General features: G+C 42.7%; 1 protein-coding gene across 4 annotated transcripts in view; it reads right to left on the minus strand.

Moving 5' to 3' along the window:
- Positions 1 to 16,285, minus strand: part of shank2 (SH3 and multiple ankyrin repeat domains 2) — a 314,619-nt gene that overhangs the window by 147,460 nt on the left and 150,874 nt on the right. For all 4 annotated transcript variants that reach the window (XM_023950566.1, XM_023950561.1, XM_023950563.1 and 1 more), the window contains exon 11: positions 5,005 to 5,071. In XM_023950566.1, the coding sequence (XP_023806334.1) occupies positions 5,005 to 5,071 (67 nt within the window). The remainder of the gene's footprint in view (positions 1 to 5,004; positions 5,072 to 16,285) is intronic.

The following is a 16,285-nucleotide window of genomic DNA, read 5'->3' on the forward strand; positions in this document are numbered from 1 at the left end:
AAACGAGGGAACTCTGTTCTGGTAAAAAGGTAACACAGATAAAAGCGTAGCTTCAGCAAAAGACATAGAAATGTGCTTTTTCATTTTTACTGGATGAGAAACAGACGTGCAGGACACAGCTGCTCTGTTTTGGTGTTAACTGTGAGACCTGAGGAGCTGCAGCCTCAAAGTCTTTATTAGGATTATGACGGGAGAGGATCCACTATTTATTGTTTTTATTATGTTTCAGTATATTTTTCCTGAATTTTTGTCTTTGAAAATCATAGAAAGTGTTATTTGGTCTTTGTTTTATTTCATACATAATGTCATTTATTTTATCAAAAGGATTATGAATTAATGAAACTTTATTCAAACAGCACTTTATAATTCCTCGAAGGTACCAAAGGGCTTCGCAATAAAAAATTGATCTAAAATGAGAACAAAAGTTTTAAAGTAAAAACTCTAGAATATTCTGTTTTAGAATATAATTTTGAATCCAAATGTTTTCATCTACATTCCACGGTATATCATTCTCACTCCACGCATCTGCTCCTACGTGGCCCGCGAGGTAAAATAATTGCCCACCCCTGCTCCAGAGGGAACAGGGGTGACCCGACGTTTGGACAGAGAAGAACCACTTGGAATGGAAAGATCCTAAAAAGAATGGAACCAAATTCACCAAAGTAATGACTGGACCAAAATCCTTCTGCGTCCAAATGGTCCCTCTCTTAAACATCCTATTTTCAGACCAATCTTAGGTCCACGGATAAACATCCACATGATACAGAAGAAGGGCTGGGTCACAGTGTTGTGTTCAAATAAGGGCAAACTCCGGTTCTTAGACCCTAACTCAACTCGCCCTGTCTTCGCTGGGATCCAAGACCTCCACGCTTCAGAGGAACAAACGGCGAGTTGTGTGATCTGTGGAGGAAATCTGTGGAGGAAATCTGAAGGTTCAAGCAGCCCAACATCCGTCATGAAACATCAATTACTTGGAGAGGATCTCTGAAGAGAAGTGGGACAAAAACGCTTCCAAGATGTGATTTAGCATCTGATCTCTGTGACTGTCTGGTTTCTCAAACACCAGGTCAATGAAAAAACACCTACTACCACTGTTTCAAAACTCCCTCTGTTGGCTAAACACACTTGATCTGTTATGCATTCGTCCAACAGCACCCATAGGGTGGTTGACTCTATGGGTGCTGAGGGTTTTTGGGTTGTCTGAGTCCGTGGAGGGTCGTAGGGAGGAGCGGCATCTCAACGGGAGCGCAGGTGTGTCTTGCATTTCGCTTGAGGCTCGTACGGCCACCCCAAGGGGCGTCATGAAAATGGAACGAACCATTGTCGTGGTACGTGTATCAGGAAGTATTTGTAAGGATGACAGACGTTACACACACTTATGACGTACGGGTGATGCTGTCACATGATGTACACTCTCGTTAGTAAGTCCTTGCTCCTTACTAACTGTGCACAAATGCTGCATGTGATGTGGAAGTGCCTGCAGGATGTCCACACCAACACATGTCACATGTCTTCATTTCTAACAGTCAGGCTGCAGCAGGGAGCGCACGCGCATCACGTGAACAGCACCAATGGGCTCCTGCGTCTCACCTACTTCACTCTTTCTCACCCTTACATGTTGAATAAGTGTTCAGAATCCCAGCATGGCGGTAAATGAAGAAATGTGCATGAACATTTCCACCCTGCTGGTTCACTGAGCGGTCTACCACCTTCATATTTGCTGCGTGCCTCATTCAGGTTTGCCAGTTTTTCCACCCACAGGCAGCTTATATCCACCCGTTGGAACTAAGACCCTATCGAATCAAACCAGAACTTGCTGCACCTGAACGCTGTTGTCCGTGCTGCATGTGCAGAGGGGGAGAACTTCTGTCTTTTTGAGTTCCTTCACTTTCTTTTCCCTTTTTACCAAAATCTAAGTTGCTGCAGTCAGAGTGAGAGCTGCAGGCTTCTTCTGATTAAAACACACACTTCAACAAACAGCTCAACATTGTGACTGACGTCTGAAACACACAACTGGGGTGGAGGCTGGTCCACATGAAGCAGAGGGGGCTGAGGGATCTTGCCTTGTGGTGGAGGGAGGTCGGGGTAAATTCAGAGTGGGAGAACCCCCCCGCAACACAAGCAGAGTCGTACTGGGGTCAAAAGTGGAACAAAAATGTTAAATCTAGAGGAGACGACAATTCATTGAAGAGTTTGTGGATTCAGCCAATAAGAAATCAGGTTGGTGTTGGAGGACTAACAGATGCTGACTGGCGGTGTTCCACTTTTACCAGGTCGCCACTGTGTGGGGCTGATGGGAGACGTGCATGAGACGAGGTAAACAATCGCCGGATTACATCTTTAGATTAGATTACTCCCTCCCTCCCTCCCTCCCTCTTCATTCTTTCCTCACTCTGCTTCATCTTTCTCCGTTGGATTTATTTCTTTGCTTGTCATCATTTCTCATTTTCTCTCAGGCCACATAATCCCTGACTTTACCCTTAAAAATGCTGAAGCCATTGATGTCCGGAGACGGTTCTCAGCTCTCTGTGTTACGAGTTTGATGCTTCAGAAAACGATCTGTGACTGTTAAAGGTGTTAAAGTGGAGCAGCGTTCGCCGTCTCTACCAATCTGTCTTCACTCCGCAAGCTGGACTGAAAAACCGAGAGAGCCAACGTAAAGATCAAAAGCATCTGGTTTTCATCTTTGATTGCTAGAAAAGATAGAAAATAGAGATAGAAAAGTCTTTTCACCCCCAACTCAGACATAAAGGTCAACCCAGGGATGCTGTACCACAGAAATGACGATATCATCACAAATATTTTCCTATTTTTCTGAATGCATCATTCTCTATGAAATGATGCCTATGAAAATGAGAGCGGACTCCAGAGCAATCCTGAAGTGCAAACCACATCAAGAAATCACAAAAAACATGTTAAAGAGCACAATGACAATTACAAAAAGCAAAATAATAATAATTATTTTTTACAAATCAAAGTAAAATTACAGAAACCATATTGTAATTCCAGAAAACAAACACAATTCCAACAAAGGGGACATTTTTGGAAAAACAAAAACTAAATTAAATTTTCAAAAATCAAATAGACATGTTTAAAAAAATGAAACAAAATAGTGAATTTGATACACTACTAATTGGATGATGATGCTTGTTTCTCTCAATAGGAATTTTTGTGTCATTGCGATTCCTTCAGACAGAAGAATTTATTTCTTTTGTTCTTCTAACAAGCTCTGTGATTTCTTTAAAAACTCTTGAACACATTTCAGGTAAATCAACCTTCAGCTTTCCCTCTTCTTCCAAACTTAAACATCATTATTCAGTGATGCCACATAATACCTACCTTCACGCTTTCCTATTTGTTTCATTTTTTAACATTTCATTGTGATTTCTGGAAATTACTTTTGTTTTCCAAAACATTTCCTTTTTTTTGAGTCTTTTTGTTTTCCGCAATTACATTTGGGTCTTGTCCCAAATAAAAATAATCCGCCACTCCAGGAAGTTTCCCAAAAGAGGAGGAAGACAAACAACCATCTCACCAAGAGATCTAAAAGCACTGCAGGAAGGGGCGGCACTTTCCCTGTGGCTACGAAGGTCAGAAACAACAGAGCAGTCAGACCAGAAAGACCCTCTCTGGCAGAGATGTGCCGCATGAAGCTGCTTAAATGAGTAGAAACGCCGGTGGGAAGCAGGGGGGGAGGTCCCTGAAGGCGCAGCAAGCAGCCAGCGCTGCAGCATCTCCACACATTTGATTAAATTATAATACTTTTATTCCACTCCATTGGAGTCTTTGAGTGTAGAAGAGTCTCGCAGGACGTGACGCCTCCAAACCTGGAGGCTAGCATGGTCTACAGGAACGCAGTAGCACCCCCACAACGCCCCTCCAGCCCCACACAGAGACGGACAAACGTCGGAGAATAATGGAGCAAAGACTATCGATGAAGGAAGAAGGTAAACCGGAAGCTCCAGAAGTGTCCATGGCCAAGAGAGAAGCAGAGTAAATGTGGGGGGGGTGAAGGCAGGAGGGGGTTCAGACACAAAACTGTAGAAATTGTTTTCTGAAGCCTCTTCCGGTTTGGAGGTTGCAGCCACACGTGATCCAAGTCCTGAGAGCGAAGAACTGGTTAAGACACTTGATGTCACAACGTCCTCAGGATCTACCATCCTGCCTGTTTGCCATCGTTCTCTGCGCTGCCTTCTGCTGATTAGATGACTCAAGTGTCTCCTCATTCTGGTTGACTGAACACAACTGATCCAGGTGATCAGCAGCAGGAAGTCCAAGAAGAGCTGGGAAAAAAGGCAGGGTGCTAGGTTCTTATGCCTCTGTCCTTACGGATAGATAGTCTGTAGGTGGACGATGGTCAAACCTGTGACCAGCACAAAGAATGAAGGTCGTAGACCGCTCAGTGAACCTGTAGGTAGGATGTAAGTGTTCATGCTATTTCCTTTCTGCCGGCATGCAGTGGGCGACAGGTGGTGGTGAACACTTATACAACACGTAAGGGTAAGTCAGGGTGAAGTAAGTGCAAAGAAGTCGTGTCGTAAAGATTTTTCATGTCTTCAAACCCCTCAGATCTTGCCGTGCACACGCCGTGCGTGCAGCATTTGTGCGTGGTCCGTTAGGAGCCAGCGCTCCCACCTCACTAATGACTAGAGCGTGGCGTACGGTCGCGGGATGTCTCAGTTTGCTGACAGAACCTCAGGTGGGAAGTCTGCAAAAACTAAATGATAATCTCCTGGCGGGGCAAAGACCTGACCTTTGGCTCAACCCTGATCATCTGCCCCGCTCTAATCTGCACCGGGAATGTCCAGGGGTAAACACAAACTTCCATCTCCATGGCAACGCACTCATAATCCAGCAGAGGGGATTATAATGAAAAAGTCATTTTGGATGATCATTGCAGGGAGGATTTGAAATGTATCCCGTGACATTCACGGCTCTGTGAGATAATGCGTTGACGGTGGGGGGGGGGGGGGGGGGGGGCAGATCCGCTGCTTTGTGACTCACCTATGTCGGAGTCTTTGTGGTTCTTGATGAGCTCAGCAAGCTCAAAGTTCCCAGCAATAATGGCCACCTGGAGAGGAAAAAGACGGACAGATTAACCCACATCCAGCTTCTCTGTGCAGCGGATGAGGAGGGCCACGGCTTCAGCGCTGGGGGGTCCTGTTTGTGCCACTTAAAGGAGAACAGAAGTCACAAAATACAAACAAAATGTACAGTTTTAAAAATACAACTTTCTAAGTTGCAAAGGGAAATATTGCATTGAAGTTATTCACAAATGAGGGAGTTAGCATGTTCTCCCCGTGCATGCGTGGGTTTTCTTCCTCCCCCCATCCAAAAACATGCTTCATCGGTTCATTGGTCACTATTGTCCCTATAGGTGTCATGGTTTTAGTTTGTTGTGTCTTGTTTTTCGTTTTAGTTCTTGTTCTGTCTTGTTTGGTTCTGTTTCCTGTTTTATTTTGAAAGGTTTCCTGTCTTGTCTTGTTTCTTGAGTTTTACTTCCTTTGGTCCCCATCAGCCCTGATCGTGTTCACCTGTGTCTTGTCTGCCGTGTCTGTATTTAAGTCTTGTCTCTGCCTTCCTCCTGTGTTGGTCCATTAACTCTGTCTTGGTGTTCATGTCATCCTGGCCTGTCTAGTCCATGTTCCTGTTTCTTGCCTCGTCCATGTTTCATGCCACGCCAAGTAAGTTTTTGTTTTTGTTCTGTGAACCTGCTCTGCAGCGAGGGAGGGAGGAGTTTTGAAGGTCAAAGGTTGTAGCTTCTAAAGAGTCAAACATCCACATTTTGCTGTTTACCTGGGCTTTTAATTGAGAAAATCTTTCCATCTGGAAAGGACGAAAATAAACTCCAGGACTCTTTCATCTCCCAAAAACAAAGTTTCTTGATTTCACACAATGAAAAACAGAGAACAATAACTGTAATAAGAAAGGGGATTGAAATTTGGTCCCTCTTCCGCTGTGGCTTTTCTTGTTTCTGCTGTGTCGTCAGCTGTGGAGCTCCTGCCCGTCTGTGGATGGTAATGCTGGTTCTTTTTCTTTCTATTTATTTGGTTGAATGCTATAAATCTTTCAACCATTGTTTTCCTGTTTCTCTTTCTTAATTCTAGTATCTTCCTCCATTTTTTTGTCTCAACTCCTTCTACAATTGTTCAGCTATTTTAACCGTTCAACTATTCAAATATTCAGCTCTATCAGCTTTTTCCAGCTATAACTTTTGGTTCTTCAAATCCTTGAACTTTTCCAGATATTCCAGGACTTATGCCTCCATTGAAATAAATGGGGAATCCTTGGTGCAGAAGCTCGCTGGTTCGATACCCGGCTCTGGCATTTTTCACAAACATATCTTTTTTGTTATTGTGCCGTTTTCACTTTATGTTCAACTTTGATCATTTATTTCTTTATTGCCAATTATTCCCTTTAAGTTTCATTTTAATTCAGCACTATAGCATTCAACCCTGTATTTTCTCCTGGAAATGCAGCTCCTTCTAGTTTTTCTTTAAATTTCAAAATAATTCTTGATCTTTCCTCTCCGTTTCCTAAAGAGGCTTAGTTCAGTGAAGCTCCTGTTTTTGTTCACATTTTACTTGTAAAAAATCTTTCATGTTTTACAAGAGGATTTCTTGTGCGATTGTTTGCAGTGGCTTTGTCCATCCAGCAGGGGGCGGCAGAGGCCCGATGCTGACGATGCTACACCGTCAATGACCCAGATGTAGCTGTCTGATGTAGCCTCTGCTGCACAGCTCATCTGTGTTGTGAGGGTTACAACCTGCTTCCATTCAAGGTGAAAAATAAACCGTCCTCTGATAAGATGCACGGCAGCGTGCACGCACACACATGCACTCAAAAGGCCTAACAGCATTATTTAAGCACGCCTCAGCTGAGTCTTAGAGAACAAATATTCATGAAGAGGAGAGAAACAGAGCTGCTTTCAAAGCCAAGATGGTTGGAGTGATGGTGTCTTTTGTGCACTGTCAGCGTTTCATGTTTATAAACACAATTCTTCTGAAAATTGAAAACGTCTAGATATTTCAGAAGGGCGTTTTCTCTGAAACCACTGCTTCTGTTCCCACACTGAAACAGTATGTGTGTCAATGAATGCATAACTGAGCTTCTTCTTGGAAGAAGACAAGACTGCACAGCAGATGGAGGAGGGGGCTGCTGGATCTCCCACTCCACTGAGGATCTCCCACAGCACATGCCATGAGGTGTGACACATGCGTGGCAGGCGCTTCTCCAGCACACGCCTGGGTTCTGAGGCAGAGCAGACTGACCAACGGCCTTCTGAAGCCGGCTCCTTTGGGCCAAGCTGCACGGGTTCGCTGCAGGAAGCTGTGAGGGTTTGTCAGTGACATGAATGTATAGTTTTTAAAGGTTTTACCGTCAAACCAAAAGTGCAGCTGTACCATGAGCTGAGCTCCCCGTGTGAGGAGCTGCTTCAGTGCATTCATGACTCTCTGGGGGTCCTGCCAGTTTCAGTCAGCCCCAGGACTGGAACCACTCCTGACTTTTGTACAGATCTGCTGCTTTTTTCAGGAGCTGAACCAAATTCTGCCTTTGAGTTTACGGTCTGCACTCACTGAACCATAGACTGTATGTGAGAACTGGACAGAGCGCATGAGACCTCATCCACAGAAAATGGTTTATTTCCGGCTACAACCAGATGAAGTCATTTCAGTCGCCATTCTTTTTGCTTAAACAGACACCGCCATGTTGGAACTAGACGGCGTCAGTAAGCAGTGACTGGTCCGGACTGAGTCAACGTTTCTATGACAACCACTCTGGCCAATCAGGAGGGAGTTTGTTGGAAGGCCACACCCCTAGCTTGCCGTAGGCTCCACCTACTTTTAGTGAGACAACTGATTGGTCACATTATAACTTGAATTACAGAAAGAATTATGAAAAAAGGGATCAGAGAATGTTTCTTCTGACCAATAGAATGACGGAGTAACAGCTGTTTGTTTCTCTATAGCCAGCGGGCACTTCTGGTTTGGAACGCCAGGGGGGAGGAGTCACTCAGTCCAGGTCTTAAATACAGTCAATGCACTGAACCTGGGAGAGTAAGGGGAGACAGGCTGAGACCATGATACTGCCCCTACCTTACCTGACAGTAGTTGATGCTGAAGAGTTTTTGTCGCTTCTTAAAAGAAAAATATTTCAAACATGAATCAACGTTTTTTCAGTGAAAAAATCTTTGATCAACATTTAAAGTCCAGTTGATGCGAAGAACAGAACTGCTGTGATGAGATGAACCTTCACACACGCACAGCCTGTCCTGCAGGGGGGGGGGGAACCACAAACTGAGCACCAGCGTTCAGACATCACAGCCATCCAGGTTTTCTGTCAGCGCTCACACGGACGTCGAATTCATGCAGAAGACGTTTGACATCTAACCTAGAAAACCAAGGATTCTCTACAAGGCTGCCAGAGCACACCTCCTTACATGGTCAACATGATAATCACTCCTTTAAACTATTAAGTAACATTAACACAAAGGAAACAACATTAAAACAAGTTCATTTGCTTTAGTTTTTAGTCTTAATAGCAATAGTTTTACAAATGTTTAGGATGAATTAAACAGTTAAAAAAAAAAAGCTGTGAAATTCAAGCAGGGCTCAGAGTATCATCCGTGACTTTTGAGCAAACACACCGAAGACCTTCACAAACAGAGCACAGAGTAATGCCATCAAATTCAAATGACCATTTATTACACTGTTGTCTGTAGGAAACAAGGGAACATCAATGCCACCTCATTGACAGTCGAGTGAAACAGAACAAAATCCAACGACCTGTACCGTTGGGTTTTACAGAAACAGGACGGAGCGTGAGGTGCAGTCTCCCTGTGGAGTCCCAGATGGAGCCTGCGCCGTACGAGACGGGTTCTGTCCGTAACGGGTTCTGTCCGTAACGCTGCACTTTAGCCAGGTGTGATCCAAACATCAGACGGCCAATGAGCTCCGACAAACACGCTCACAGTTTACCTCTGATTATCATTCCATCGCCCACCATCACCTCGCCTCGCCCACAACAATTCTTCTCTGGTTCTCCTGTGGTTGCCATGGAGACAAATGGTTGTGTATAGCTCAGAAGTAACCAGTGTGGTGGGGGGATGAGAAAGATGTGAAGTGATGTTGTAAGCCACTTTCAGCCACATGGAACATCCGCTGAAGCAAACGGCCTATGAAACTGTGAAGAAATGGCTTGGAACGAAAAAACAAAAGAGGGAAAAGAAGACGTTGACGTTCCTACGCCAAGAGCACAACTCAACCTGCAGACTATGGCGGCATATTTCTGCCACCATGTTGAACACAAAACTTTCTAAGTTGCAGATGAAAATATTAAATATTTGGTCTTAATTACTTTTTAACTTGCTTTCAATATTCTTTGCTTTCAAAAACTTTTTTTGCGTTGTTCTCGCATGCGTTGTGTCTCATCTCACTTTTTTCTCATCTTTGATTCTGCTGACTACCCTGAGCGAGACTTAGCGTGATAAAACCGCCACCGCCAAAAAGGTTTCTGCATGCGTTGTGTCTCATCTCACTTTTTACCCATCTTTGATTTTGCTCTCATGAGTTTTAGTTTATTGTGGCAAAGCTGACATCAAACAGCTGCTGATTGGTCCAGATTCTAACCAATCAAATCGCTGTATTTATCTCACATGGTGTCTGATACCGAGGCTCAGAAGCTGAACCGGCGCTTTTACCCTCGATTTTGTCTCTTTGGAGGAAGACATTTTCATTTTAATCATTTTAACAATAATTCATACTTTCTTTTTTTGCACTTGTTAATTTTTATGAAGTCAGATTTGTGAATTTATGGCTGAGGATCTCCTGAAACTGTAAAGTTTATCTGCTGACATTAAATCAACAGGTCTGTGTGATGATCTGTGAATCATGCAGAGCAAATTATTGGTAAAAAGTTTGATTTTCTTTAAGATCTGTTTGTTAAAACAAAACAATAAACGATTTAAAGCACATATTATTTTATGCTGCACAAGTATTTAGGATTAGATTAACAGCAGTAAAAAGCATAAGAATGACGGCTCACCACAGTAAACTCAATGTATTTAGGAGAAGAAGCATTTTTAACTTTATGTTCATTTTCACAGTGTCATCTGTTTTAGAACTCCTCTGCTTTTATCTAAAGTAAAAAAAGAAAATACTGATGAAAAACATACCATTTTCTCTTCATATTTCAACATTTATTGATGAAAATAAAACAATAGTTCAGATACAAATCATAAAAAGTGTTACTTCCTGCTGGACGGAGTCGGAACTCTGACGTTTGTTCTGCTGCAGACATTTTAAACACGTTGGTCTCTACACAAACATGAATAAATACAAAACTCTGTTTGATTTTAGCTGCTTTGCTGCTCCTTCTGGGTTTCACTCTGAGAGAAACGGGCCAGAATGGTTGAAACAGCAGAATCCACTTAGAACAGAACCGACACAAAGTCCAAAGTCCATGTCTGCCTCCAAGCACCGTCAATATGAGACAGAGACACCTGATTGGTTGGAATCTGGACCAATCAGCAGCTGTTTGATGGCAGCTTTGTCACCTAAACTGAAACTCATCTCAGCAGTATCAAAGATAGGAAAAAAAGCTAGATTTGACACAACACATGTGAAAACGTGTTTTGCAAACGCAAAAAAAAAAAATTGAAAGCAAAAAAAAAAAAATTAAAAAGCAAATATTTAATTTTTTCACTTGCGCCTTAGAACGTTTCGTGTGCAACGTGGTGGCAGAAATGTCCCTCCATAGCCGCATCTCTAACAATTCATCCAACTTGACTGAACGCAGCAACATGACAAACCGGAAGGTTGAAAGGTTGACGCTTACTTCAAACGCCACAAACTTTTCTGTAGAAACCCTTCATGGTTCCCAGATTCACTCACAGCACCATGATTTTCAACGTCCTTCAAGAAACAAACGTACAAACTCATGAAAAGTAACACAGAGAATGGAACGACCTCTTTAGCTCTGACCATTCAAATCCAAGAGGATCAGCAAAAATTAAAGTCTCCCAGATGAAAGCAACATGTTAAAACTGAGGATGTGGTTTAAATTTCTGTTCAATTTTAGTCATTTTTTGTATTAAAACATAGTTCTGAACTTTTTGCAGGTACTGTTGGTTCTGTTTATGATCACACCAGTTTCCTGCTGCTCATCATTCCAGCTCAGGCCTTCACCTTCAGGCTGTGTCACACATCGCACAGATGAAAACTGGTCAGAGGTGAATCTACATGAAAAAAGTGAGAAACGTTTCTGTTCTTTATGTGAAATTTTCACCGATGTTTCACAAATCAACCACCTTGAAACCACAGAAGTACAAACAAAACACGCAAAGAACACGTAACCCTGCGCTGCGTTGAATTTCTTCACTCCGAGCAGAAATCATGTTGCGTCAGCACCATGGTCAGCTCCCGCCGCCGGCCCCTGTCTACGCTTTGTTCTACTCATACAGTTGGATTCTCCTGATCCAAACTAGTTCTGCGTCAGCTGCTCGACGCCAGGACGCCAAGCGGAAGACCCCCACTTAGTATAGACTGCTTTGGGGTCGAAAGATCCGCCGATTTATATAAATCCAGCACACAATACACGAAATGTGCATGAACTGTGTGTGCTCATGATGTACTTATATGCCATTTATTAGTGATTCGTGCATCAATTACATCATTTTAACCTAATATGTGCGCCGTGTAGACATAAAGTTAGACATTGGTGGTACATGCGTGAAAAGTCTATAAGACATACGTGGAACGGTCGTGGATGGCACAAATTTGTGTATGCATGCGAAAAGCTTAAAATATGCATAAACGGTGTAATTACGAACCGATCAAACAGCTTAACGCCTCTGCTCAAAACCCAATCCACGTAAAGACCCGTCAACGGATGTCTGTCTGCATCACGGAATGACGGACGCAAGAAACACTTGTGAATGACGTATATCATGCAAGATTCCAGAAAGACGGACACACCATCAAGGACAACATGCAATGTGTATGTAGCGGCAGTGTGACGCGGCGTTGTTTGGTTTTTGTTTCTGCTCCTTCAGGTTTCTTAGGAACGTTTTGGGGCTGGTCATCTGAGGGGGAGGCTGGAAGCATGGAAGGTGCCAGGAAAGTGCTTGTTGAGGACCCAGGTTCAATGGGTCATACGACTAAGATAAACTCATGATGAGCTTGATCCACCCATGGGTGTATGCCATGCTCTAGAAACGAGGTCCAAGGTCAGCTGAAACCATGTCTGTGTTCAGAAAGTGGCTTATTTCTCTTATTTCTAGAACTCTAGAGGGAGGCATCATCCACTGCTTTGCTCCACTTCATTTTAAAATCTAGTCAATGTTATAGTGTTGGAGATTATATTATATGCACAATATACACGTCAATCTTTGCAAACGTTTGGATAATGTTTCGTGGGCGACCACATGGTCCAAAAAGGCGGAGCCTCAGAGATCCAGTCGTCTTAATTCTGGGTTGGAAAAGAACTCAGGAAAATAACTAACATTTAATAAAAACCAATTATCTTGAATATATTATGATATACTGCAGATGGATACTGTTTACTATAAAAAGGTTCAGAATAGCAACAAATCGGCCCTTTAACCTTATGGAGATGAAGCATAGCTGATAAAAAAATACGCTTTGTTATATTAACCATTCAATACTGTGAATCTTGACATTTCTTCATTCTTTTGTTGATGTCATGTGACGGATGACACACATTTCTCACGGTAAAATCTTCATAGTTTTCTGTCGGTGTGCCTCAAGGGTCAACATTTGGTCCACTGTGGTTTTCCAACTATGACTGACCTATCCAATGCAGCCCTCAATGCAGACGGATGCAAACGCTGCTTTCAATTATTAAAAGAAAAAGGATTTTGGAAGCCTCTTCTGCATCCAGCATCTTCCTTCTTGTTTGCTGCTAAACACCACGAAAAGCTGTGTGTCTGTCATGTGGCTGATGTTTCCCAGACAACCAAGGCTCTGACGAGGCTTTCCACGAGAGAACGGCAAAGTGTGCGTGAACTTAAGTCGCTCAAGTTTAAGACCTTTGCTAAAAAATGGAGAAAAAAACATCCAAAAGTGATATTCTCAACTTTAAACGGGCTAAACCCTTCAGTGCTGCTAGAACATTCTAACACGCCGCGGTTTTATCCAACATGAAAAACAGCATCACCCAGCGATCAATACAAAGGTAAAAAAAGAAAAGAAAAGAAAATCATTTAATTATTAAAAAAAAAATTTGTCAAATATTCCTTATTTTGCATTATAGTATTGAATCTTAATGTTGTATTTATCAGTTGTCACCTTACGGTGCACGGTGGGGTAGTGGTTAGCACTGTCCCCTTATTGTGGGAAGAGTTCAAATCCCAGCTGGGTTCTTTCAGTGTGAACTCTGCATGTTCTCCTCGTGCACGTCTGGGTTTTCTCCAGCTTCTTCCCACTTTCCCACAAAAACTCACTTCATAGCGTTATTGTTGATTTTTGAATGTGACAGTGTGGCAAACTGTTCAGGATTACCTCTACCCTCAACCAACAGTAGCTGGGATAGGCTCCAGCAACCCCATGTCCTCAGAAGGGATTCAGTGGGTTCAGATGGAAGGACGGACGCTGCCAACTTTTCTGTTTGGCTTCGTAATGGTGAGGACAAACTGCGGTACTAGAACAGGAGCGCCATCTAGGGGGGTCTGTGCTTTTGGACAAAACACACTTTAAATCAGGGGGAGTGAAGTCTGCAGCCTAAACAGCAGGAAGGATGAGGGTGAACTTGATGGTTTGACTTAATGAGCGTTTTCGCAGGGTCTGTTTAAGGGCCATGTCTTTTTGTGCTTCTTCTCAAGGTCGTTCAGGCATGAACTGGCGTTTTTAGCTACAAAACAACTGTTACGTTCTGCTACGGTTTACTTCAGGAGTTCATTCAGGTTCATTGTTAAAGAAACAACAGTTTATTTGTCCATAGGTGACTCTGGCGCTGAATTTCATTCTGTCTAAAGAAAGCCTGGAGTGGAATCAGAGACCTGTGTAACAACTGATATTTATGGAAAGAAACAGATTTCCAGGAGCTTAACTGAAAGCTCAGCACAAAGTAAAGTCCTGTACTGTAAAGGCTGCTTTTTTCTGCATTTGGAACAATGCTGTGATCAGACGTCGTTGCCATGGCGCCAAAACCACAACTGCTCTGGAGCTTAAGGTGTGTTTAAAAAAGTGAATCTATTTGCAGATGTGAGAGAAAAAGCTCGGTGGCGTGGGTGTCTGAGGTTGGTTTTATGATGCGAACATTCACATGCGACTTTGGCCACGCTTTGACCTGAACAAACACAGCAGCACATTGTCAGCTGTGCATCAAAGACCGGGACTGAGGATGAGGAGGATGTCAGAAGATGTCAGTGAGCATGGCGTGTGGCGGCCTCCAAGGGCAGGAAAGAACTGAGGAGAAATGACGAGCAAAGCAAAGACATTATAGAATATAGGGGGAAAGAGATGGACCATAGGTACATGAAGAGGAAAAGGTGTCTGATAAGGAGCTTTAAAAGGTCCGGGTCAGCCTGGGAAAAGGAAAATTCAGCATGAGCACATAAGGAAGCTACAAAGTGTATTTAACGCGACGATGGAGCTCACCATGATGAAGAGTCTTTCTTTAGTTGTTTTTTTTCAAAAAGAAAAAAAAACAGGTGTAAAAATGCTGAAGGGATGCATGCTATTATCAAACGGTGCTCCTATAACACTCCCACACAGCTTCTTCATTAGGACGACACAGAACTGTACATCCTAATCGAGTCGCACTCAGCTCCTTCAATTGACAATTATTAGCATTTGGCCTTTCCTGTGATGAGTTTGGCGTCTAGTGACGCTGCTTTGAAGCGGTTTTCCGTCACCAGAAGCAGGCAGAGCCCTCGTTCGGCGCTGGGATTCATGCACAGCGGAGCAGCCACAGAGAAATCCAATGTCAGTGTGTTTTAGGACACGTTCCGCTTCCAAAAGGCTGCATGTGCATCTCTGCAGGCAGCACCGGGCCATGAGGGGTTTCTGTGGCTCCCAGATTATTTAATTGCTGCCAGTACTGATTATGACTCGAATCCTTCCAGTCCGATGCTCAGAACCTGCAATCGGGCCTGGAGATGACGCTCACAGTCTTTGGGTTCAGATTGACAATGTCACAAATTCCCAAATCAAATGGATTTAAATGTAAAAACAGACTGGAGACCTGTCAGAGACATACATGGGCTTTGCCCAACGGCAGCTAGGATAGGCTCCAGCAACCCAGTGTCCCCAAAGTGATTTAGCGGGTTATGAAGATGGATGGGTGTAAAAATGAGCAGCTTTCTTGAACACAAAGTGATTTAAAAAAACTAAATAACTCATTACTATTACTAACAAATTGATGAAAGATGAATACATCCAGAAAAGGCAGGGAAATGATAACTGCTCTTAGGTTGTCACATCAAAAGGCCCACGTAAAGGGGAACAGGAAACATCAAAAGACATCAAAATAAATGGAAATGTCATGTTACTTGAATGTGTTTTACTCATTTTTTTACTCATTTCTTTCTGTCCCAGACTGTTATTCTTTGTCTTACAGCTGTCATTAAATCTACAAGTATTTCTGTGTCCAGGACGCTCTCACAAAAGAGATTTTTAATCTCAATGAGTTTATTTATCCCTGTTAAATAAAGGTTAAAGAAAGATAAAAAGTTGGGTATCGAAGCCGTTGTTTTTGTTTTTATTTAATATTTGTTTGAATGTCTTCAACTCATCATTTTCCTGTTTCTCTTTCTTTATTCTAGTATCTTCCACATTTTTTTGCCGCTTAACTCCTATAATGTTTCACCTATTTTATCCATTCAACTATTCAAATGTTCAGCTCTTTCAGCTTTTTCCAGCTCTGACTTTTGCTCCTTCAAATCCTTGAACTTTTCCAGATATTCCAGGATTTCCAGGATTTTATCCTCCGTTGAAATAGATGGGGAATCCTTGGTGCAGAAGCTCGCTGGTTTGATACCCGACTCTGGCATTTTTCACAAGTGTGTCTTTTTTGTTTTTTGTGCTGTTTTCACATTATTTATGGCCAACTTTGATAATTTCTTTCTTCATGTTTTTTATGCCAATTATTACCCTTTAAGTTTCATTTTCATTCAGCGATAAAGCATTCAACCCTGCATTTTCTTCTGGAAATGCAGCCCCCTTTAGCTACACACGTTATTTTTTGCACAAGCAGTTCATCTTTTGAGAACCATAAATGACAGAATGCATTCAAGAGAAAATCGGAATTAGCACAATTTGAAATC

The sequence above is a fragment of the Oryzias latipes genome, chromosome 3, assembly GCF_002234675.1.
Source record: "Oryzias latipes chromosome 3, ASM223467v1".
NCBI classification, from domain to species: Eukaryota; Metazoa; Chordata; class Actinopteri; order Beloniformes; family Adrianichthyidae; genus Oryzias; species Oryzias latipes.